The sequence below is a fragment of the Rousettus aegyptiacus genome, unplaced genomic scaffold, assembly GCF_014176215.1.
Source record: "Rousettus aegyptiacus isolate mRouAeg1 unplaced genomic scaffold, mRouAeg1.p scaffold_m13_p_4, whole genome shotgun sequence".
NCBI classification, from domain to species: Eukaryota; Metazoa; Chordata; class Mammalia; order Chiroptera; family Pteropodidae; genus Rousettus; species Rousettus aegyptiacus.
This window is the reverse complement of record NW_023416307.1, coordinates 144,595,877-144,621,290: the sequence shown is the minus strand read 5'-3', so window position 1 is coordinate 144,621,290 and position 25,414 is coordinate 144,595,877. Positions and strand designations below refer to the sequence as shown.

The window sequence follows — 25,414 nt, the reverse complement described above, 5'->3', positions numbered from 1 at the left end:
GAACACAGACCTCTACCTGTGCCCTTGAGTTCCTCATTACCTTTAACTTTTAAAATGTTATTCTGATCCAGGCCTCCCTCATAAACAAACAGTCCAAGTCCTTAAATTAGCACCCAAACTATTTCCCCACATCCTTCCCACATACATCTTAATTCCCTACACACAGGCCTTTGTTTTAGACTGCCAAATCGCCCTGAATTTAAGAACTTTATTTTTCCTTAACTACTGCAAGCTGGTAATTAAGTGTTCCTCCAGATAAGGCTGGTGAACAATAGAAAAAACTGTTATCTTTCACCACCACCGCTTTGCACAAGAGGTTCTGACGACACTATTGGTTATTTCAGACGGGCAAAGCAGCCTGGCGTGTCCACCCCAGCAGCAAACGGAGCCGGTGGCATCCTCTGCGTGAGGCCGCCATTTAATTCACAAGGTGAGCTTGGGTCATCAATGCTGGTTCGTAGAAGACAATGGCCCAGTAAAAATTTAGGTACAGACTGTGTCCATTCAAGGTGGGGAAATGGTGTGATCCTTCTTCAAAAGTAGAGGGCAACTTTCCTAAAACCATCTTTTTATACTAACACATAATAAGGGGATTTATTCTCTCTGTGCAGTGGCTAGACCACAAATTTTCCAGGAAAACAACCATCTTTTGGGAGCAAACACATGGGGAGTGAGCTGAAAAGGTATGCTCCTGATGATTTATTAAAATAATTAAAATATAGACATGGTAGGCTGCTCTGCTGCCCTCTACTGGTAGGCCAAGGGTCAACAACACACAAACGCACATACAAGTGTGCACACACACGCCCCTTTTGTCCCTCTGTGGTTGAATAAGGTGTCACTCTAATTCAGTGAAAAACATAGTTGAGAAAGGCAAGAAGCCCGATCCGTGGAACCTCAAATCCAATAGGAACATCTGAAGCAACATGGCATATTAGGCAACCCTAAGGGTTGTACTCTCTTGGGATGCAAGATCAGCAGAACCCACAGAGTTAAGTAGCCTGGAGCCACACACTGTAGTAAGTCATTTAATAAATGCTGCAGAAGAGTAAGCGATCTCTCTCTCCAGGGTCATCTGGCCAGTGATGGGGCCAGAAGTAGAACGTGTTGCCGGACTTAATGAAGTGGCAAAGGGAAACCAGATTTCTACACGGGAAAACAGGTTCCAACTGGGCTGGCTTGCCTAACGACAAGTCACAACAAGTATCCACAGCTCCTTCTAATGCTTCGACTATCCATCTGCCCATCCATCCCTCACTGTGTCAGGCACTCACTGCAGATGCACTACTAGATGAGAGGTACGGCCCCACTTCCAGAGGCGCTAAACAATTAGGGAGATTCAGACAAGTAAACCAGCAGCTACAGTGTACGGCTGTGGCAGTCTGAAGAGAAGGAAGTCCCGACTGTTACTAAAGCACAGAGGAGGGGCACACGACCCAGCCTGGGGGTGGGGACATCAAGGATGGCTTCCTGAAGGGAGTGACGTTCAACAGAGACCAAAGAAGTGCTGGCCAGGTGAGGTAGGCAAGGAGACTATGCCAGGCATATGGAACAGGATGTGCAGAAGAGCAGAGATGAGAGAGCATGGGGCATTCTAGAACTTGGAGGTCTGGTGGAGCTGGGGTGTACGTAGGGTTCAGGGGTTGGCAAACCACCAGGTCACAGATGAGGCTGCAGAAGAAGCCAGGCCCCAGCTCAAACAGCCACTGAAGGAGTCCACACCGTGGAGCTGCGGATGGAGCTACTAACAGACTCGAGTCTGGGCTGCCTCCATGTACTAGGCTCCAAGGAGGTTCTTTAAAAAAGCTGTCGTCATTCCTGCCCCCAAGGAACTCACGGCACAATAAAGGAAAAAATAAGTCCTGAAGCTACTAACAAAAAAGATAATGCAACAGGATTTCAGAGATGATATAAAATAGATGCATCTCTACTTACAGGACCATGTCATTCACTTCTGTTAACCGCGTGTCACCATAATTGCAGGCAAGCTACAAAAGTAGGGGTTTTGTCTCTTTCCTGCTAACGCTCAGTTCTGAGATCCATGCCTGGAACAGAATAGGTGCTCAAGTACTTGTTGAATAAATTACCACCCACTTTACAGAAACAGCTTTGGTTTCTAAAGAACAGATATGATACCTTTATTTACTGAGCACAAAAGCACACGGAGGACTCTACAGAAAACGAATGGATGGGCTGGCTCTCAGGGAGCTGATATTTAGTAAACGCCTACTTGCTGCTGCATACGTTACGCAAGGTTTCTTGTTACTCTGGTCTACAGTTTTATGAAGGAAGCACTGTTTCCATTTTACAGGTGATAAAACTGAAGCTCGGGAAGAAATCTGACCAAAGACCTACAGCCAGTAAATGGCAAGACTGGAATTCAAAACCATAGAGGTCTGACTCTGGACACCACGTACCCTGGGCATCATGACAACTATGTGGTGACGGCACAAAGACGCTCTAGTAACGCAAAGGGAATGCGGAGAAGAAGAAAATGACTGGAAAGTGGAAGTGTGAGGCAGAACCAGAAAGTTCCTCAGGGTAGACGGCATCTGGAAGCCTCAGAGGAGAGTGAAATTTTGAAAGCGAGAAGGAAGAGCATTCCCAGTGGAGAGCACAGCAAGAGCCGAGGGCTGGAAACAGATCAGCACAGGACCCGTGCTGCTCAGGGGAGAGCAGGCGCAGCCGGCTTCCGCTGAGCTCCTTGTTCAAGATGAATAAGACTATTAAAATAAATGGGATGCCAGTCTATTAGGAAACACGAGGCAATTCTCACCTACAGACCTGGCAAGCATCCAAAGCTTTCGTAACCTGGCTGGTGAGGCCGTGGGGAAACAGGTCTCTCTGTCACCGCTGATGGGAGTGCCAAAGGGCACGGTCCTTGTGAAGGGAAATCTGGCAACAACCATCAAAATGAGAGGTATTTACCCTTGATTCAGCCACCCCGCTTCCGCGATCCATCCCACAGATAACACAAAAGGAGGACACGTGAGTACGCTTACTTGTGGAGTGCAGTTTAATAGCACACTGAAATAGATAGCGAACGAGAGAATTACAGTAAGTGCAAAGCCCCCCACACACACCAAGGAACGCTGCACAGCTGCCCAAGTGGACTTTTATGAAAAGAAGAATTTTCTAAAATATTTATTGATTCTATCAATCTAACCAATCTGTAAAAGCCTTCCAAGAGGCATTTATATATTCTACTAAACTTTTATTTCCCTAAATCTAATGTTCTAATTTAACTTTATTTTGAATGGGCAGAATAATTGTAATTCTTGTCATACATAAAGACAAAATATAGAACTTTACTAGTCGGCGTCTCCCGACCGATCTCCACTGAAATTTTTTTAATAGAAAATAGTTCATCTAGCAATAGTTTAACAGTATTAACAGCTGAAGTGTTTCATGATTTTAAGAGTAAAAGCATCACATTGGTCCCAACCTGCTTAGAAACAAGTATCCGGGAGGTTTAAGTAAAATTTTGACACATCAAAAAAAAGTATGCTTATGTGTCACGCTAATTTTGATAAAGACAAAAAAATTAAAGAAAAAGTTCAAATCGAGAGAACTCAGTGGCTGTATATGTGAATGTGTCTAAAAGAATTGAGACGATCTTACCTACCCTATTCTAGTTGGGAATTTCCTTTCCTCATCTGGCCTCAGATATTACAGAAGGTGCACAATAAATATGGTGGTTAAGTGCTTGGTTTCCTCACATATTGTTTTGTGTCAGTTCTCCAAGCGACCTGTTAGAGTGTATTGGGTGAGTGTAACCGCCTTAGGCAGATAAAGGAGTTTAGTAAGTATTAGGTAGCCCCAAATAAGAGATGCGAAGCAACCACAAACATGACTCCACTATACGTCACCATTCTAATTGCAATGTGGAAGCAACTGAGTCCAGAGGGGCTTAGTGACCTGACCGAGCTCACAGAGTGCGAGAAGATGTTCAGGCAGGGTTTGAGCCCCGATCCATTGGACCTTTTCACCAAACAGACAAGTTCACCTGGAGAACACTTCACAGCAAGGCGTCTAGAGACAAGAGGATATTTATTAAATCGTCGTGTGGGAAGTGGAGCTTCCTGAGGACAATGCACGCTGGGTTTGCTTAGGCCACGTGAGCAAACTTCCTCCCAGTTCAGGGAGGAACCATTACACAGATCCCCCTTTGAGGGAGAATGTCTAATTTGTCACCAGACTATCTTGTTTCCATGATATGTGTGGCCTGTGGCCAGCTACATGGAGAACCAGCTTGCCCAAAATGGCAACCTAGAGTAGCGAGCAAACTGTGGCCTCAGGCCAAATCTAGCTTACTGCCTATTTTTGTTTGGCCGCTAGGCTAAAGCAATTTTTATATTTTTCAATGTTTGAGGGGAAAAATACTTTGTGCCATGTAAACCATATGAAATTCAAGTTGCCGTGTTCACAATAAAGTATCATTGGAACATAGCCACACTCACTCATTTACACATTGTCTAGAACTGCTATTGCGCTACAGTGGCGGAGGTGAGTAGTTTCAACAGATATTGCATTGCCTGCAAAGCCTGACACACGTATTGTCTGGCCCTTCACAGAAAACGTTTGCTGACCTCTTCAGTAGAGCCTTTGCTCACTAGCAGGCCCCAGCTTTGCTCACACTACATATGTTTACTTATCTCAATGTCCTGAGGAGGTGGCATTGTTCTCGTTGTAGCAAGGACAGAACAGCCTCAGAGAGTTTCAATCACTTGTGCGAGTTTCAGTCACCTGTGCTAACTTCATTCAAACGTTTGAGTGAGTTCCACAAAATGGGTCCCTGGCACTGTGCTAGGTGCTGGGGAATTTCGCCGTGAACAGAACAGGATACAGTGTCTGCTTTCAAGGAGTTTATATCCCCAAGGTGAGAAAGGCCAACAGCAAACCTGTAGTTATCCATCCTGGTAAATGCTCAGAGAAAAGAGGCACCTCTTAGCACAGGGTGGCGTGGGATTGAAGCCAGTTCTGTCACTAGTGACCCTGCCTTTTAAAACAACAATGACAGCAAAAAAAAACTATTAATTTTTATTTTTAATTAATTATACTTATAAGAAGTTTATAAATAGTAAAATACTGAAAGATTTTGTTCCCATCCTTTAGCTTCTCCCAACAGTGGCATCTTACAGAACTACAGTATTTTACTAAAACTAGGACTTTGATATGGGCATAACAACACACTTAGTGTACAGAGCTGATGTGGAATTCACTCATTTTTAAACATACACTTTTTCTGGTATATATTTATGTATAGTTCTAGGCAAGGTCTCTGCTTTTTACTTCTGTATCACATAACTGCAAACCGAACCACCCCTGGCGTGTGCCCGCTGCCGCCACGGAGGCAGTGATGTCTCGGAGCTGTTCTCCGGGGCCCCTACGGGTTCTAAGCATTGTTCCTGAATCAGGTCAGCTGACCAGGAGGCGTGTACCCAGACTGTATTCACTGGGGCCTCCCAGACTCTCCTCCATTAAACCGCCCTCTGTGCCTGGCCTTCAACTTTCCCCCTACAAGCAAAGGCCACACGAAGTCTGTGTCTAAAGTTTCTCCCAAGTTTTCTTGAGAACAAGACCCAGGACACGTCCCACATTCTTAATATACTCACCCACGTGAGAGAACTCTCAAAATAGAGCCCCAAAATAGACAAACAACTCTCCCTCAAACGACTGGCTGGCTTCTTTCTTCCCAGTAAGGAGAACTGTAACACCATTCATTTATTCCATAAAATATTTACTGAGTTCCTCATCTTCCGGGTCCTGGAGTGGTATGGCGATGAACAGACACAGTTCGTGGCTTTCGTGCGCTGTGATCACAGGCCAGTGGTGAAGAGAGACACAGTCACCTAGAATGTCTACTAAAAGTCCTATATCTATGTTTAAAACGATAACTGTAGAATCAGTTACTTAGATGTTTCAATGACGAACACAATGTGATGGCAAAGGAAAAAATGTAAGAGTGGTAAGGTACGGCGTGGCAGCCGTGGGGGCAGAGCCCCTCGCCTGTTTCCCTGGTCACTCAGCTGGAAGGAGGTGTCGAGCTGCACACAATCCTCCCCTCACAGGCCGGTCCTAGTCCTCGGGGCTCACTTTCCTGCTTCCTCTTGTTGGCTCAGGCCAGCTTTTTTTGTTTTCCCATTTCTATTTGTTAAGTCTAAGTGCATATTTGCAAGGGGGTTACACACACTCATACGGCTACTTCAAACCCTTTTTAGAAATAAATGGGCTATAAATAAAACACCCAGTGAGTATTTACAAATGAGCTTCAGAAAAGATACCAAAGACACCTCAAGTCAGCAACTCCAGAGCACAGTTTTCTGGCCCTAAACCAATGGTGTATTCAGGTTTCTGCACGGATTGCCTTCATTTCTCTGTTATTCTTCCTCGGGGTCTCTCTGCTACTTTAGTTTTCAAAGTGGGGTGTGTGTGCATGTGTGTGAAACATATGAAGCCATTTCTGGAGTCAAGATAAATCCTGGGAGATGGTTAATATCCTACTGTGGAGGGACAGTCCGACACAGTGGTCATCTGCCCAGCCTGAAACACCAAGTACCTCACGGACAAAGGGCACCGAAACAACTCTCCCAGTACTGTTCTGCATGCTCCAGTGGGAGCGCCGGGAAGGGAACTAACTCCCCGACTGTGTGCTGGTCACTTACATGTACCCACTATGGGTGAGAGCCTTGTCTCTACACGTCTGTGACTTTTCCAGAGGGCACAGCATGCCAACGCCAGCTGCAGTTCCCCACTGCGACCAGCTGACTCTCAGCCACACAGGATGAGCTCAAGAGATCACGGTTTGGTCCAAAACAAAGAAATTCAAATGGCCTTTCCCCAAGTAGAGCCAACTGGCAAACTTTTGCTGTACGACATGCAGATGTCATAAATAAAACAACTCAGACTGACCCACGATGGGAAAAGAGGAAAGGAAAATCAAAAGCGACCGGAGTAGGAGCAGGCCTCAGATGCTCCTGTGCCGCCCTTGGCGCGGGCCAAAGCTCTGCTTCTCAATCTGTTTCATTACTGTCCCCCACCTCTAAGGAGTCTTTGAAAACGTTTTTTTCCTAATGCTACCACCCGCCCCACTCTTCCCTCCGTGAAATATTTTTTCTTTTAACAAACACTTGTTTAGTGCCTGTTATGTACAAGGAGCTATTTTAAGTCCTGGGGGCATAGCAATGAACAATACAGTTTCTACTCTCATATAGCTCCCGTTCTAGTGGTAGTATCTATCATATCACAACACAACACAACACGACACAACACATATGTCGGATTGTCAGACGGTGATAAACGTTGCGGAGGAAAAATGAGACAGACACAAAGAGGCCAGAGTGGCTGCAGTGGCTGACCCAGGAGGCGGGCAGGACATAGGGTCGTGTAGCCAGAGCAGACTTGGCTCTTACTCCAGATGAGATGGGGAGTGGCGTATGGGACACATCCTAGCAGGATCCCTCCGTGCTGTTGAGAACAGTCTGGGGGTGGGGTCGGGGAGGGGGATTAGAAGCAGGAAGAGCAGTTAAGAGGCAATTGTAGAAATGAGACAAGAGAGGATGTTAGTTTGGCTGAGGTGGTGAAAACTGATGACATTCTGGGTAGACTTTTTTTTGAAAACTTTTCTAATATAACAAAATCACCATTATCACAGCTAAACAAAATTAACAATATTTAACATCAATATTTAGTCAATATTCAAATATTCCTGATTGTCTATATATATATATTTTTACCATTTGCTTGAATCAGCATCCAAATACAGTTCATATGTTATAATAACTGACTGACATTACTCTCTTCGGTCACTCTTAACCTACAGGCAGGCTTCTTCTCTGTTATTCTTTATTTATTTATTTTTTTAATTTGTTCTTTTGAGAAACTGGGTCATTCGTCTTATAGTCATAGTCTGGATTTTGCTGACTGCATTCTCATGGGTTCTTTGAACATTTCTCTGTCCTGTTTTTCCTAAAAATTGGTCCTTAGCATTGAGTTGCCTGTGAGACATACAAGAAGGTATGTCAGCACAGACACACCTGGGATTCAGGGGAGAGGGCCAGGCTGGTGATAGAAACTGGGAGTCGCAGACGTAGAGTTTAAAGCCATGATCTAGAGATCACGGGGGATGAGGGTAAACGGAGTAGAGGACCGTGTGAAGGCCCGGGTCCCGGCATGCCCACATCAGAACTGGGAGATGAGGAGGCACCAGGAAAGGGGATAAGGAGCACATCCAGCAAGGTAAGAGAGAACAAACATAGGACAGTAATCCCAAAGTGAGGAAAAGAAGGGATTTAGAGAAGGAGAGGGTGGTAAACAGTACCGATGCAGTCCACGGGTTCAGTGAGATGAGGACTCAAAGTTTACCCTTGAGTCTGGCAAAGCGAATAGCACTGGTGACCTTGATCAGAGCTGGCTGGATGGGTGTCTGGAGTGGGTTCCAGAGTGAATTGGATGAGAGGAATTTGTTAGGGAATAATAACAAGTCTTTCCGGAGGTTTTGCCGCAAAGGGGAGCAGAGAAAAGAAATGACAACTACAGGTATATATGACCTTGTGGGGAAATTTGTTGTTGCTTTCAAGAGGGGATCCGCCATAGCGTACTCTCCTCATGTAATTTGAATACCGTAGATAAACTGTACATGTATTTATGTACTTTAAATAAAAAGAGTAAGATTTTGTGTCCCCCCCAATCAGTTTCCACTCCCTCGCTAGCAATATCACCTCCACTGAGAGTCCACGTGCTAAAGTAAACAAAATGTTGAAAGAGAAGATACTCTAGCCATCTGTTTCTTCCTACTTTCACCAATGTGAAATGAGTTCTTTTGCTGGCCAAGCAAAACATTTTCAGGTATAGCCACTGGAAGTGTTCCAAAAAAAAACAGGGCTTTATAGCTTATACTTCCACACACAATTCCACCATGGTGGGGCTACAAGATATTTCCAGGTTCTGACAGCCATCATGAGGACATCCCACCTCCGCATTTCCCCCAGAGACAGCGGTTCCAGAGTCATTCATTCCAGAAACAGGTGAGTGCAGTGAAGGAAAACCTACTATTTGGAGTTAGGAAGACTTGGTTTGAACCTATCTCTGCCACTTCCTGTTTCTGACCGCAGGTCACCAAAACTTCTTTTAGCCTCGGTTACCTTATCTGTAAAACTGGAAAAGGGTAGTTCTAAATATAGAAGGCAACATTTTTACTTGTTTCATCTCTCCTTGGAGACCTACTTTTTCAGCAATGTCATTTGAGTAGGGTTGACTCCAGCCCCTGCAGAAGTAGACAAATAATGCGCATGTGGCCAGTGTACTCCATCTCCCTGGCCTTACTGACTGGACCAGGAATGGCCAAATGACCCAAGCCAGGCCAAGGAGGGACTTCCTCCAGCACTTGGTTACCACGTTTTTTTCTTTTTCCTTTTCCTGGAATCAGTAAACTGGAAGGATGATACAGAACTGTGGGTGGCATCTTTATTACCCTGCAGAGAAAGCCTTCCTGGGAATAAAGTCTTCAAAGAAGCAAGCAAGGCCAAGAGAGGAAGAGAGACTGAGTTCTATCATTTGAACTCCTTGTTCTGGCCATGTCATTTGAGCTTCTGGTTCCAGCCATGCCTGAAGCTAGACCCACACTTCCATTTCTCAGATACATGAATCAATAATAGGTGATCCTTTCTTTGCTGTTTTCCAGGCAGTTTAGGCCAAGTTTCCATCATCTAGAACTGGAAAGGCCATCACTAATATACTATTTCGTTGTGGGGCATTAAAAATAACATTTATTATTAAAGTTCTAGGAAGTGTCTTTCCCTGAACAAACACTCATTAAATGTTCAATAAAAATCATTAGTCTGTTATGGATCAAATGCTTTGCTGGCCATTGACTATATAAAGGTAAATAAATGAGAAGGTATCACGTAAAATTAGCAGTTTCTGTATTAGGACGAGACTAGGAAGAGAGAAGTCAATTTGGGAAAGAGAGGAGGAGACTGGGCTGTCCTGAGGAGTTTGCCAGGCCTGCAAGGGAGGGAAGGGAATTCTAAACAGAGGCAACAGAAAGTATAAAAGAATGAAATAAACTGAAAGAGATGATCTGGTCAGAGCTAAGAATATAGCCTCAAATGTCTACAGGGAACAAACAGGTAACATAAATGAAGGAAACACATGAGGTATAAAGCAGTGAATGGCAATGACTCTTGGCCTCAGTTATGAGAAGATGAGAGAGTCCAGCACTGCATCAAACAGGCGAGTGCAAGGCCATTCACAGCACAGAGTCCTAGTCGTCCATACTACCCACTCTCACCTTCTCCCTTTAGTAAGAACTGGATTTTTTAGCTATTCACATGGCCATACAGATGGAGACCATGCTTCGCAAGCCTTATTTGGAGCCAGATGTGGTCACACCAATACGTTCTGCCTCATAGGATGTGAGAAGAAATGATACATGGAACCTCTAGGTTGGGTTTTGAAGGGGTGTAACTTCCACTTCCCTTCCTAATGTAGGCTGGAGCAGACATGATGGTGGGAAACAAAGCATCTTGGACCCCAAGATGGAACCCATTGTAGAGGACAGAGAAAAACAAGGCCGAAGCTGCTGGATCTCTGGCACTATGGAACCATTCATATCTGCCCTGGGCAACTAGTGCTCTGACTGTCAAAGGAGAAAAATAAGTTTACCTTGTGTAAAGTCACTTATCATCTGTCACAAGAGTCAAATATGCATCTTAACCAAAACTTTTATGTGCATATGGCAGCTTTTTCTTGGCCCCCAAAAGATTATTGCCACAAGGGATTGTGGGTTCAGTGTTGTGCATTTGTTCAATTTTCCAAGAGAACATGGAAATCTAGATTTTCTTATATCTGACTTTTATATATTGGCAACTAATTCTGATTTTCGACACAGTATAGGCCAATAAAACTGGTCTGGGGGCCAGTCTCATTTCTGTTCCATAGGCTTCTCTGAAACAAAGACTTTTCACTAACATAATTTAGCGTGATAACGGTGACAGATATTCAGAGTCCTGCCAGTATGGGGAACAGAAGATAGTCCCACAAGCTCTCATCATCCTCAAATACGGCGCCCGTGGCAGCTCAGTTCCTCTGGAGAACTGACTGCCTCAGCCCATAAGTTGGCAGCAGTGACAACCGTGGGGTCTTATGTGCCTACAATCCCATTGCACAGGTCTCCCTGGATACCAATGGTCTTCACAGGGTGAACATTTGTCCCTTTCTTTCTTCCTTTCCCTCTTCTTTATAAGATAAAACAATTTGTTATGAGACAGAGATGGACAACAGTACATGAAAGTGTCAACTATTTATGCAAAAAATCAAAGGTGAAAAAGATATCCCTCAGTTTCATATAGAAGATCTGGTGGCCTCACCAAACATGTTCATCCAGACAAACCGCTCCTTAGAGAAAAAGTGGGAGGCGGCATAAGACACAGAAGATGCGACATCCGATGCTCATTTCGTGGGACCCATCAACGAGATCGGGTGTCAGAAAACAGCCTAGGGTGGCTTCAGGACTGTGCAGGGACCCAGCTTACTCTCACTTCTAAAAAGCAGGATCCTGAGTGATGCAACTTCAGCTGAGCCCATCCTCCTCCACAGGAATTCAGTTGGAAGGCCTATGCAAAAGTCCATGGTTAGCCACAGGCAATATTCTCCTTTCCATCAAGGTGTTGCTCATACTGGTTCAAAACACATGCTACCCTCACGAGAAGATATAAAGATAAGAGAAATACCATGGTATTACTGTTGCACGAGTAGCACAATGAACAGAATAAAAACAATCATGTTAAAGAAAAGAAGTTCCTATTTATCGTGCCATCTGCCCTCCAGGGAGCTAGAGCTTAGCTCAGAGTGGAGCCTTTGTTATATGGGGCTCTCACTGGGTTAAGGTATTCAAGTTTGGAGGTAGAAGCAGGATAGAGTGTCTCTGCATAATAGAGAGAAGGATTTGGAGGTAAGGAGGGTGAGTAATCCAAGAGGGAAGGTGACAAAACAAAACAAGAAGGGGAGGAGAATGTGAGAGAGGTGTGCGAGGTCTGTTTGCATTCGCCAAGCGCCTCTGCCTCCATCTAAAACTAATCCAGCATTCCGGCAAATGGGCTTCTTCACGGACACTGGAGATGGCAACATCAAAGGGCGGAGGAGGTGGGTAAGAAGGCTGATAAGACCAAGAGAACACTGGCTCTTTGCAAAGCAGTGGACGTATATGGGAGGCCTTTAGGCTCCTCATACAGAAATACTGAGATTCTGAGCAATTTCACCAATGCTCTCAAGGGACAGAGAGGCCCGGTGGGTACCACCACCTCCCCGCCAAAACAAGAGTTAGGAGTTCTTACTGTGCCAGTCACTGTGCTAAACAATTTACATGAATTCGTTTTTAATTTTTCAATAAACTCAAGATGGAGGTATTATTAGATATATTTTACAGGTGGTTTTAAAAGGTTAAGTATTTTGTTTACAATCCAAAGGCCAAGACTGAAAGCCAGATCTGTTTGACTCCAAATTCTGTCATTTCTGCTCAGAAATATGCCCATATTCAGCTTTCAGAAAAGGGGTGCAGGTCAGATTCATAAATCGTGAGATAAGCCAACATTCTGTGCCTCCCGATATGCCACACTAAGAAAGACATCACTTCCATCGTATTCCTGACAACAACATAACCTGGATCTCCTCGCAAGGGAACACTGGCCAAGCCCGATTTGAAGGGCATTCCACAAAATGACTCCCCTGGATTCTTCAAAATTGTCAAGGTCTTAAAAGACAAAGATAGATTAAGAAACTTTTCTAGGTTAAAGGTCACTGAAGAGACATGACAACTAAATGCAGTGCGTGACCCTGAACTATATCTTAAAAAGGGTAAACGTGATTATAAGGGACATTATTGGGACCACTGGTAAAATTTGAGTGTGAATTGTGTTAGTATCAAAGATAAATTTGCTGAACTTGATGATTATACCATGGTTATATAGGAGAATATTCTTGTCCTTGGGAGACTTATGCTAAGATATCTGGGGTATTTGGGGTCATGAGGTTTGTAACCTACTCTTGAATGGTTCCACAAAAATATTAAGCAGGATATTTATATTTAAGAAATCACACTGAATGGATGAGGAAATTCATTATACCATTCTTATAATTTTCCTTAGCAACTTGAACTTTTTTAACATTGAAAAATTAAAAGGATTCTGTCTTAAATTTCTGGTGATGTCACAGGCCAGGTATCCTCCTAAAAGAAACAAGTATGGATAAAATATACAACATTTTTAAAAATGTTGCTAGCTGGCATGAGAAGAAAGAATTCTAAAAGGCCAAAAGTGAAATAAAATGGGAATCCTGGGAAGTAGATGAATGCCAAAGCTAGTTCTTTCACTGAAAGTTTCTTGAACCTGTTGGGGACTTTGAGTTTCCATCTTTTTCAAAAAAGCTTTTTTGAGATCTAATTCATATACCATAAAACTCACCTTTTAAAGGTGATTTTTAGTATATTCACAGAGCTGTGCAACCATGACCACTATCTAATTTCAGAACTTTTCATCATCTCCAAAGGAACCCCATGTGCCCATTAGCAGTCACTCCCTATACCTCTCTCCCCGAGCCTCTGGCAAGCATAAATCTACTTTCTGTTTCTACATGGAAATCTATGACATGTGGCCTTTTGTGTCTGGCTTCTTTCACTTACCATACTGTTTTCCACTGTCATCCATGCTGTCGTATGTATTAGCATTTTTTTTCTTTGTATTGCCAATAACAATTTATTGTATGGGTATACCATCTTTTGTTTATCCATTCATTCATGGACATTTGAGATGTTTCCACCTTTTGGATATTGTGAATGCCGCTATAAACATTCATTTACAGTGTGTGTGTGTGTGTGTGTGTGTGTGTGTGTGTGTGTGTAAACATGTTTCATTAAATTCTTTTGGGTGTATACCCTGAAATGGACTTGTTGGGTGTGCACCCTGGAAATTGCTGGGTCAGATGCTAAGTTTTTCCTTTTGAGGAACTGACAAACTGTTTTGCAAATTGGCTGCACCATTTTATAATCCTAACAGTAATACTTGAGGGTTCCAATTTTTCCACACTCTCACTGACTTGTTATGGTCTACCTCTTTAATTATAGCCATCCTATTAGGTATGAAGTAATATCTCACTGTGCTTTTGATTTAAATTTCCCTAAAGACAATGATATAGAGCATCTCTTCATGTCCTTATTGGCCCTTCGTATGTTTTCTTTGAGAAATTGTTTTTCAAGTCCTTTGCCAAACTTCTGTTTTGGTGCTGGCTGGTGAAAGACAATTAAAGCCAAAGGTCCAAACAAGATGAAAAGTCTAACAGGAATTACCTTAGCTCCCTCAGGTAAAGCTGTGATCTTAAAAGGCCATCCCTTCAATGTCAGGGTAGATAAGAAATCAACTCACTGTCCAGAGGGAATAGCAAGATAAGACCTATGCATTCTTGGCAATGACTACACAGGGGAAAATGTCCCTTTCAATTTAGAGCCATATTGATCTCTCATTTGGGTTGGGTCTAAGTCTCTGAAGGTTATGAAGAACACAGCAGAACTGAAAAAGTTAAAGAATTTCTAGAAATGTAAGAGAATTAAAATTGAAAAGTGAATGTATGGATTAAACAGCTAATGAACGAAATATTAAAACAAAAAACATAGAAATAAATAAATAAATAAATAAATAAACAAACAAACAAACAAATAAATAAATAAATAGATGCAGCCCAAAAACAGAGGGTTGGAAATTATCAATTTAAAAGACATGACTGATAAGAGTCTAGGATCTAATACCTATTTAATTAGATTTTCAGGAGATGAATTAAAATGAGGACAGTATTTCTAACATTTCAAGAGATAATGTCTGAGAATTTTCCAATGTTTTTGAAAGATCATTAATTGAATTCACGAATCTTAACTAATCCCAAGGATAAATAAAAGAAATTCTCAGACATATCATAATGTGATTGCTGTATACAAAGACAAAGACAATTTTGAAAGCAAGCCGCTAAATTTAAAAAAGCATGGCAAATTGCAATCTGACTGCCAACTTCCACAGCAACCAAGAAAACCAATAAGACAAAAGAATGACATCTTCAATGAATGGAGACAAAAATAACTGTCAACTTAGAATTCTATACCCTGTATAATTATCTTTCAAGAATGAAGAAGTAAAAGATCTTCGGAAAAACAAAAACAGATGTGGGTCTGAGATATAAGAAGTAACAATGAGCAAAGATAACAGGCAACTATGTGGGTTGTAGATAAAACTAAATTGTTGACTGTGAACAGCAATTAAAATGCCTAGCTTGTAGGTGGAACAGAGAATAGAACTAAAGAACTAGAAAATATAAATTGAGAGGGAAGTCATCTAAGTTAGAGTTTTGAAATCTTTATTTTTGTTTCGGAGCAGGGTAAAAATATTGATTAATTTTAACCAGTATCACAGACTAAGTATGCATGTTAAGATAGTCAGGGAACCCACTGAAACTTTAAAAAAAATATATATGCCAAACCACACACACACACACACACACACACACACACACACACACACACAGTAAAAACTAATAAATGAGGTCGGCAAAGTTGTAGGATACAAGGTCGAAGATACAGAACTCATCTGGATTTCTATGACCTGTCAATGAACAATCTCAGAATGAAATTAAGAAAATATTCTATTTGCAACAGCATCGAAAATGAGAAAATATTTAGAAATAAAATCAACAAAAGAAGTGTAAGCAATATATGTTGAAAATTATGAAACGCTGTTGAAAGAAATTAGAGAAGACCTAAATAAATAGAAAGACAGCCCATGTTCATGAATTGGAAAACTTAATTTTGTCAAGATGGCAGTACTCCCCAAATTGACCTACAGATTCAACACAATCCGTATTGAAATTCCACCTGCCTTTTGCAAAAATTGACAAACTGATACTAAAATTCATATGGAAACGCAAGGGACTCAAAATAGCCAAAACAATTTTGAAAAAAAAAAAAAAAAGAAAAAATTTGTGGACTCATACTTCTTATTTCAAAACTTTCTACAAAACTACAGTAATCAATACCAGTATGGTACCAGCGTAAGGATAGACATAGGAAGAGAACTGAATCCAGAAATAAATCCATACATTTCTGGCTATTTAATTTTCAACAAGGTGACAAGATAATTCAATGGGGGAACAGTCTTTTCTACAAATGATGCTGAGAAAATTAGATATCCATATGGAAAAGAATTAATTTATACCCCTACTTCACACTATATACAAAAATTAACTCAAAATAAATCCTAGATCTAAATGTAAGACATAAAACTATACAACTTTTAGGATAAAATATAGGAATAAATCATTGTGACGTTGGGTTAGATATGACATCAAACGTACAAGCAACAAAAGGAAAAATACATAGATTGGACTTTATCAAATTAATAATCTTTGCGCTTCAAAGGACACCATCACACAAAGTGAAAAGATAACTCACAGAAGAAAAATATGGCAAATCATATATCTGATTAAGGACTTGCATCTGGAATATATAAAGAACTCTTACAACTCAACAATATATAAAGAACCCTTACAACTCAACAATAAAAGAAATTAATGTAATTTTTAAATGGCAAAGGACTTGAATAGACATTTCTAAGATATACAAATGACCAATAAGCACATGAAAAGTTGCTGAATATTATTAGACAGTATAGCCACAGGGAGATACCATTTCGCACCTTGAAGGATGGCGAGGATCAAAAAAGACAGAAAATAACAAGTTTTAGTGCGGATGTGGAAAAATTGGAACCCTCATATTGCTGATGGGATTGTAAAGTAGCGCGGAGAGTTTCGAAAGGATCTAGCAGCGCCTCAAAATGTTAAACAAGGAGTTACGATTACAAGGAGTTACGATTAAGACCCAGCCATTTCATTCCTATGTAAATGCCCAAGAGATCGAAAAACACAAGTCCACACAAAAATGTGTACATAAAGATTCATAGCAGCATTATTCATAATAATCGAAATGTGGATATAATCTAAATGTCCATCAATCGATGAATAAATAAAATATTATATATAATACAATGGACTCTTATTTGTCAATAAAAGGGATGAAGTACTGATAGATACAATAGCATGGATGATCCCTTGAAAACAGTATGCTAAGTGAAAGAAGTCGGCCAGGAAGGGCCACATATGGTAGAATTCTATTTATGTGAATGTTCAGAATAAACAAATTCATAGAGACAAAAAGTATATTAGTGATTACCAAAGGCTGAGGAAAAGGAAGAATGGGGAAGGAGTGTTAAGAGATATAGTGTTTCTTTTTGAGGTGACAAGAATGTTCTTAGATAGTGGCAATATTTGTATAGCTCTGTGAATATCCTAAAAATCCCTGAATTGTACTTTTAAATGATCAATTTTATGATACGAATGATAATTCAATAAAGCTACTTTTTAAATGCATGTGCCAAAACTCACAAAACTCTACATTTAAAAGGGTGAATTTTACTGGATACTTCAATAAACTTGACTTTAAAGAATATTCATATGCTTTTTATTTAATACAAATTCTCATATTAGAAAACATTAAAAAAGTGTTTAGAAAGATTTAGTTTAAAAGCTGTCTGTTACAACATAAAGAAACAAAGTGAACAGTATGAGCCTGGATATTCATGGACTATTATGTGGCAATTAAGAATGTTATAAGAAATTAATCATTGATGAGGAAAGGTCATTTATCAGGTCTCAGCAGGAAACTGAACACATTCGCAGGAAAGTGAACACATTCAGATTGGGCAATCTGAGTGGAGTTTAATAAAGGTGTTACTTATAAAGCAGGGTACTGGAAAACCACAGGTGACAGGGTAGCATCTGACAACACTAAGCACCTGGGAGTGTACAGATGTCAAAGCGAGAGAAAACAGCTGTGTGGAGTGGGCTGCCAGAAAGCCCACCTTCCAGGGAGGGACACAGCCAGCTGCTGAGACCCAGCAAAGAGGGATCGCAGGGTATGAATACCCAGACCCTACTCTCCCCTCGCCCTACAGCCTCCTGCAGGTGCCGCCTTTGGATGAATCCAGTGGGACCTCAGAGGGAAGCTCTGAGACAGTGCATGCATGTCCGCCTTCAGGGTGCAGAGCAGGATGATGACGGGTGGATCTGAGGGACAAATGGAAGCTATCCAGTGCAAACGGCCAGACCAGTAAACAAGAAGAGTAAACAAAAAGTACTTTACAAGTGATGCAGTAAAAAATATTACAGATAAATAACATATAACCTCTTGGGAAATTCTGAAATGGTTTACTCCAAGGAGTAAATAGTGGTTCACTCGCTTCCCTAACAGTGATGGCAAGAGGCAAGTCTTCATTGTTGGGGACTGTCCCATGCTCTTCATGACATTTAGTATCCCTGGCCCTCAGAGCACTGAACACCAAGAGAAACTCCATTCTAATTTTATTGATTGATTGATTAATTGATTGAATTTTTTTTGACTTTTGGTGACGTGGTGAACAAAATCAAGTAAGTTTCAGGTGTAATAACCAACTAAAAAAAAAAAATCCTACCCACTCCTAGACATGTATCACATCTGTTTAAGAACCACTGTAGGGGCTAGAATTACAGGGTTTTTTTCACCTGCATTTTTCTAATTTTTCTACCAAGACTATATATTGTTTTTGTGAAATAGAAACTGTTTGCCCTTTTTAAAAAAGAACTCAACAAGATAGAATAATTTAGTTTCCAGCTCTCAGTAAACCCTGTTTGTCCTTCCCCAACTAAGTTTGCTCATGACAGTAAATAAATGAGAGGTGACCTAACATTATTACACGGATGCTATAATTCATTTTGCAGTAAACAATAACAGTTAACTGGAAGGGTGCAATGAACTCAAATCACTTTTATTCTTCAAGTACTCCTGATGGTTATGAGATCACGGTATCCTACCAGTGGAGTACTAGATTGCTTCTAGTTTATAAAACTTTAAAAGAAAGGAAACAATTACAATTTGGTTTCAACATAATGTTACAATGGCACAACTTAGAGTGTTTTGGTACCTGTGAGAAAGCCAGGGCAAGTGATTTTGATGACAAATTTGGAGAAACATTGTTTTGTTCTGTATTATTTCATTTCCCCTAGGTTCAAGCAGGAAGTCAGGTTCTTAATAATTCTTTGTCTCGATATAGTTTTTTTTCCCCAAGGCAGAAAAGTAACATTCTTGTGGGAAAAAATCTATCTTAATCTCAGGGCTGAGAGCAATAGTTTGAAACCTGCCCCTCTCTCCCCACCTCCTGCCACTAAAGAATCAATGGTACCATATTCCATTACATCCAAGAAACTATTCATTGTAAGCTGCATCCTGAGCCAGTTTTAATAAACATGATGAACAAAACAGTATTTTAGAATCAATAAAATACAGTATAGCATTTAAGGTGATCCTGAACATTTTAAAGAGTTTTTCTAATTTAAAATAGTTGTTTTAGTTTAATAGGCTCATACTACTGATGACAGTTTAAATTAGTACAACTTTGGGGAAAGATAATTTTCGAATACTTAACAAAACAAATTTGTGTACCCTTTGACATGACAATTCTACTTTAAGAAACTTTCCCTCGTAAAAATCAATAGAAAAATGTGGGAAGAGAGGGAACAAGGAAGGTTGGTACAGCACTGGTAAAACCTAGAAACATGACAGTTTTAGAATAGAAAATGGAGGAAATCAAAACAGTACTTCCTTATGACAGAAAACTAATAACATGAGAGATCCCAGACCCTGAAAAATGCTCATGGTAAGAGGACACAGCAAGTTACAAATCCATGAAAAAATTCTAAGAAAATACATGTATAGAAAAAAAAGAAGTATTAAAGCAGTTCCAGAAAAAAACAAAAAACAGAAAATGCAAAGTCGAAAATAAAAAAAAAATTTAAATCTTCAAGATAGGTAAGTTTCTTCTTGATTGAGAGAACACACCAGGTCCCCAGTATAATGGAAGAAAATGGACTCATATGAAGGCACATCACTCTGATATTACAAAAGAAAGATGGTTCTACAGGCTTTCAGAAGGAAAGAAAAAAAAGGATCGAGAAATGGAATAAATATAGCATTCGATATCTTGCTTCCTGGGAACTGTCATCAGTTTTGGCTCAAATAAACTCTTATATTTTTTTAAAGAACTAGAATAAATATTTTCTTAAAAGAATCAGAATAACTAAAAGACAGTAGAGAAATACTTTAAAATTCCTGAAGAAAAAACAATTTCCAATCTGACATTCTGGACCTGAACTATTAATTATATGTATAACGGTCTAATCGAGACGTTTTGAAAAATGCAAATCTCAATTGATATATACATCCTTTCTTAGGAAACTATTAGAGGCTATGTGTTCCCCCAGAGGAAGGCAAGACAGAGAGGACACTGGCCCTGGGAAGGGGAGGAATAAAGAGAATCTCTAGGGTGATGGTGCAGGAGACTCTAGGCCATCATCAGCTGTGTCAAGGTGAGCAGACCAGGTGGGAGCAGCGTTGAGGCTCCCATAGACGGTTGGTCCAGAGTATGACCTTCGTAGAATGTCTGATGTCTCTCACTTTTCTTGAGAGGAGATAAATAACATATAAATAACATGTGACTAAACATCTAGAGAACTAAAAAAATGGAAAAGGAGAATTACTAACTCCAGGAAATCCGGCAGGAAAGGAAAAGTGCTCACAGACTACTCAGTGTCCTAAGGTTGACACCTGCTGTTGATCTAACCCAAAATACAGTGGGAGCCTGAAAGGGTATGTGTATGGTGGGGGTACTAAAGATGGGGTCCAGACAGCTGAAGCCTCATCCTTCAGTGGGAAGCTAATGGATAACACCTACGATTGGAAAAAATATATATCAAGAAACAGCATTATAAAACATATTATTTAGAGTGCTAGGGGATTTGAATTGTAGGTACCTCTAGGTGTGGAGATGGTGGGGGAAACATATTTGTGCCTACAAGACTATTTGACTTCATAAACATGAGCATCCATAGTTTGGTCAAAAATAAAAACTCAACTATAGTAGTAATAAGGGTAATTTTTCATACATGTTTTTCTTTTTCAAAAACAACTGTATCTAAAAGGTTACACGCCAACGTACCAACGGTGGTTATTTCTAACGATGAGATTGTGAGCCATTTATATTTTTTATTTCACTGTCCTATTTTCTGAAAAAGTGTGAAACATAGAACATATTGACCACGAATCAGAAAACAAGAGGCATTTAACTTGATGCCTGGTCAAAATCCACCCCAGGGTAGAAGCCCCATCTCTGACATTTTAGCTTCTGTTTGCTCAGATGGGGCAGGAGAGCCTGCCAACTCCTTCATTCACAAAGCAAATATTTGTTGAATTCCCATACGCCAGGCCCTGCAAGGTGATTCCAATCTTAGCTTTTTATTGAGTCTTAAGTCAATACCAGCTGAAGGAACCAGCTGGGGGATGGGCTAAGCCAACATTTCTCAAACTTTACCTGCACTGAAACTACCGGGGATTGATTCAGTCATCTGGGCTGGGGTCTGAGACTCGGGAGGATCAAGTATGCTATCTGATGTACACATGTTTTGCTGAAGGTCTCCCAGAGTTTTCCATCACACTGCGCCATCTTGGCTTCCATTCTCTACCCCCATATAGGCTGGATTTCCATTCCACAAATATTTAAAGGAAAAGTATGTGAGATATGGTGGAAGGGGCGCTGATTAGGCAGATGGAAGGAATGCCCATTAGCAGTTAAGAAAAGCTCTGCTCGCTCCCACAAGTCAGGCCTGGGTTGGAATCACAGCTCCACCACCTCCAGGGGTGACTTCCCCTCTCTATGCCTCAGTTTCTTCACATGTAAAACGGGACAATAACTGAAAGCACCTTCACAGGCTAGGGTTGTTGTGTGGATTACATGGGGGCACAAAAGCATCTAAGGAGCTTGACAAGTCGCTGGCCCATGGTGAAGGCTAACAGTGGCCACCACTAGGGCTCCAGTCCTTTCTCAGACATGAAGGACTGGCTGGGATTGCTCAGGAAATCACTTGACCTCTCAGCTTCCATGTCCTCCCATGAAGAGAATGCCCACATCTGGCCTCCTCTCCAGGAATGTTCTGAGCCTAAACCAGGATGTGCCACAGAACTGTTTGGACCTCAGGGGTTAAGGCTCTCAGATTTTATTCAGTAAACGTTTTCTCATTCACCTCAATTTTACTACTAGGCAGATAATTTGGAAAAGGAATAAATCCTCTCCTCTCCCCTGAACTTTGGAAAGCTTTGCTTTAGGGAAGAGGCCACCCACGTGGAGATCAGGTAAGGGTGGCGCCAGGTTTTCTAGACACTCATTAACACAAACTCCATGCCCACCGAGCCTCCTGTTCCCAGGATATGCCACGACCACCGACAGGGCCCAGCAAGTTGGGTTTCTCTCCCAACGGACATCCTGAGAGTCACGACCCTCTTACCCAACAGAGCCCAAGGCGACTGGACCTCGTTGGGAGAGGTGGTCTGAGTTTTGCACTTGGGGAAGAAGGCGAGGCTGAGCAACAAGGGTTCCCTGGAAGCCGGTCAGCGGATCCGAGCTGGCCCGCAGCCCAGGAGCACACGCTCGGGTCCGTCTGCGCCTCCGCCTCCCCGCCCCCTCCCGCCAGGCACTCACGATCTCCGCCACGATGAGGAGCCCGGGCACGGTGCGGAGGAACTCGCGGTCGTAGGCGAAGCTGCTGCTGGTGGTGGAGAAGTTCTCGGCGAAGGAGCTGGCGGTGGTGGTGACCGTATGCGGGCGCGCGCGCTGCGGCTCCTCCATGGTCGCGCCTGGCCGGGGCTGGCCCCTCCTCGGGGACCCCCGGCACGTCCCGGGGCGGACAAGCGGCCCTGAGTCCGGGGGATGGGCTGGGGGGCACCCTGGCGAGGGGAAGGGGCGCGCGGCTGGCGCGGGGAGGGAGGCGCACCGGGGGCGCCTCCCGCGGCCGGACCTGTCGCCGCGCGGGTCCCGCGGTGCGCGGCAGCCCCCGCTCCTCGGCGCGCGGGCTCTAGCGCGGCCCCGGGGCCGGAGAGGAGGAGGAGACCGAGCGAGGCGAGGCCGCCGGGCGGCCCAGGCAGGCGGCGGGGGCCGGGAGCAGGGGAGGGGGCGTGGAGAGGGGCGGGCGCGCGGCGCGCGGGGGCGGAACCGCGCGGCCGAGGAGCCGCGGGCCGGCGACCGCCTCACCTGTTGCTGGGGACAGCGAGGCCGAGAGGGGGCCGGGCCGAGCCGTGCCCAGGGTCGCCGGGCCGGCCGTGCGGAGGAGGGGGCGCGGGGCCCCCGCCGCCTGCTGCGCCCCCCGCCCGCCCGGGCCTCCGCCAGGCTCCGCCTCCCACCGGCGGCAGCCACCGCTGACCTGTCTCCTTACACCTGACGGCGGCCGGGGCTTCAGGGGCCCATCGGGACACAGAGGCTTCCAGGCACCGGCGCTCTGAACCTCGACCGAGGCAGGGGGTGGGTGCTGACTCAAAAGCGAGAAAAAGCGGCGGGAACTCTGACCCGGCCGGACCTTAGACCCGAGATCGATGCGAGGCCGCCAGCACTGCCCGACAGGCCGCCCGAGCGCTCCCCGCGCCCGCCGTGGCCGCCGCCGCAGCCCGGCGTTGTTTCCTGCCCCTCCTGCCGGGAACAATGTGAGGAACCAACTTAATCGCAGGACTTTGAGGGCGAGACGCCTCCAGACGCACGCAGTGGCTGTGTCGCCGGCATCCGTGGAGCCGAGATGACGGCTCCTGGCCGGGAGAGGGGAGATATTTGGCGTCTCTGGTCAAGATGAATTAGTGTGACCGTCCCGTCACCCTCTGCAAGAAATATTTGGAAAAAAGCTCGGAAGGTATGGGTTATGCAAAGTGAGGTTTCTGACACACGGGCTATGTTTTCTGGGGTGGAGGGAGAGGAGAGGGAGCCCCATTTAGCGAGGTAGCTTGTTATAGGGTCAAGTTAGACTTGAGTTCCAACAGGGCGGCACTGGCATGTCCCACCTATTTGACTATGAGCAAGCAGCTCCACCTCTCTGGACCTCAGTGGTGCCATCTGTAAAATGCAGGCTTTGTTAGATGGGTCTCTTGCCCAAAAGAGCGTGTTCTGGGTGGCCCCCCTGTTTTGTGAGAGGAAGGCAAAAACATTTTGTTTGGAAATCACCAAAAGGAAAGAAAATAATCATTGGCGACCAATAGAGGGTTGCTTTGGGGTCATAGAGAAGGTATTCCTTCTGATCGGTTTCAAAACAGGTTTAAAAAGACGTTAGAAGGGACATTTTATCCACAATATCGGCTGAACTGAGAAGAAAGTAAAAACTACAATCTGATAAAACAAGGAATTAGTTTCTTTGAAGTCTTGGGCCTAGTAGGGAGGACCTCAGAAATAAAAGTTAAGGCTTCAAAAACATTACAAAGATAAAGTTTAGGGAAATTCTATCCTTGAGCATTTGCTCAGCACTTTGGGCTGGTGGGCAAATAAAACAAAAATTAAAATACAGCACTTTCCTCTAGAGCAGTGGTTTTTAAGAGGTAGTCCCTGGATAAGCAACATCAGCATCACTTGGGAAAGTTTTAGAAATATAAGTTCCCAAGCCCCACCTCAGACCCATTGAGCCAGTAACTCTGGGGGCAGAGCCAAGGAAACTGTTTGAACAAGTCTTTCAAGAGACTTTGAAATATGCTGAAGTTTGAGAGCTACTGGTTTAGAGAAATCCATAATGTAGCTGGGGAAATGAGACACACACATGAAATGACTGGAGGAGTCTATGGCATCATTTGTGACATTTAGGGAATGCAGGAAGACAGGAAGGAAGTCTAGACAACTCTATTTCTGTAATACAAAGGACAGTTCCTTCTCAAAAAACTCTTGCGGCCAAATGGATTTCAAAATTCAATTTTCTTTTTTTTTTAGAAAACTAAAATGTACATGTATTATATATACTGTATAACAGCCTCAGTGAAGTTTGGAGTGTATTAATCAAATACACTGTTTTTCTGCAATGAAACATATGAATGACGTGTGTGTTCATCTGTTGTAATAAACACTCCTCAAACATCAGTGGTTTAAAATGATAACTGCCTTATCTGCTCATGAATCTGTGGGTCAGAAATTTGGGCAGGACTTGGCTGGCAGTTCTGCTCCATGTGTGTTGGTTAGAGTCATTCACTCAGCACTTTCAGCTGGTGGCTGGGCAGGTCTAGAAAATTCAAGAAGGCTTCTTCGCTCACATTCTGTTCACTCATATTCTGATACTTCAGTGCTCCTCCACCTCGCTTCTCACCGCTTGAAGCTTAGGCTTCCTTACAGCATGCTGAACTCAGAGTAGTTGGACTTCTACATGGCAACTGGCTTCCAAGAGGGAACATTCCAGGAGGGGCAAAAGCATAAGCTGCGAATCTCCTAAGGCTCAATCTTGA

At 43.0% G+C, this 25,414-nt stretch overlaps 1 protein-coding gene across 1 annotated transcript in view; it reads right to left on the bottom strand.

Moving 5' to 3' along the window:
* Positions 1 to 23,055, bottom strand: part of CMTM8 (CKLF like MARVEL transmembrane domain containing 8) — a 72,537-nt gene extending 49,482 nt beyond the window's left edge. The window contains exon 1 of the mRNA XM_016140763.2: positions 22,656 to 23,055. Within this exon, the coding sequence (XP_015996249.1) occupies positions 22,656 to 22,802 (147 nt within the window). The 5' untranslated portion in view covers positions 22,803 to 23,055. The remainder of the gene's footprint in view (positions 1 to 22,655) is intronic.
* Between the last annotated feature and the right edge of the window lie 2,359 nt (positions 23,056 to 25,414).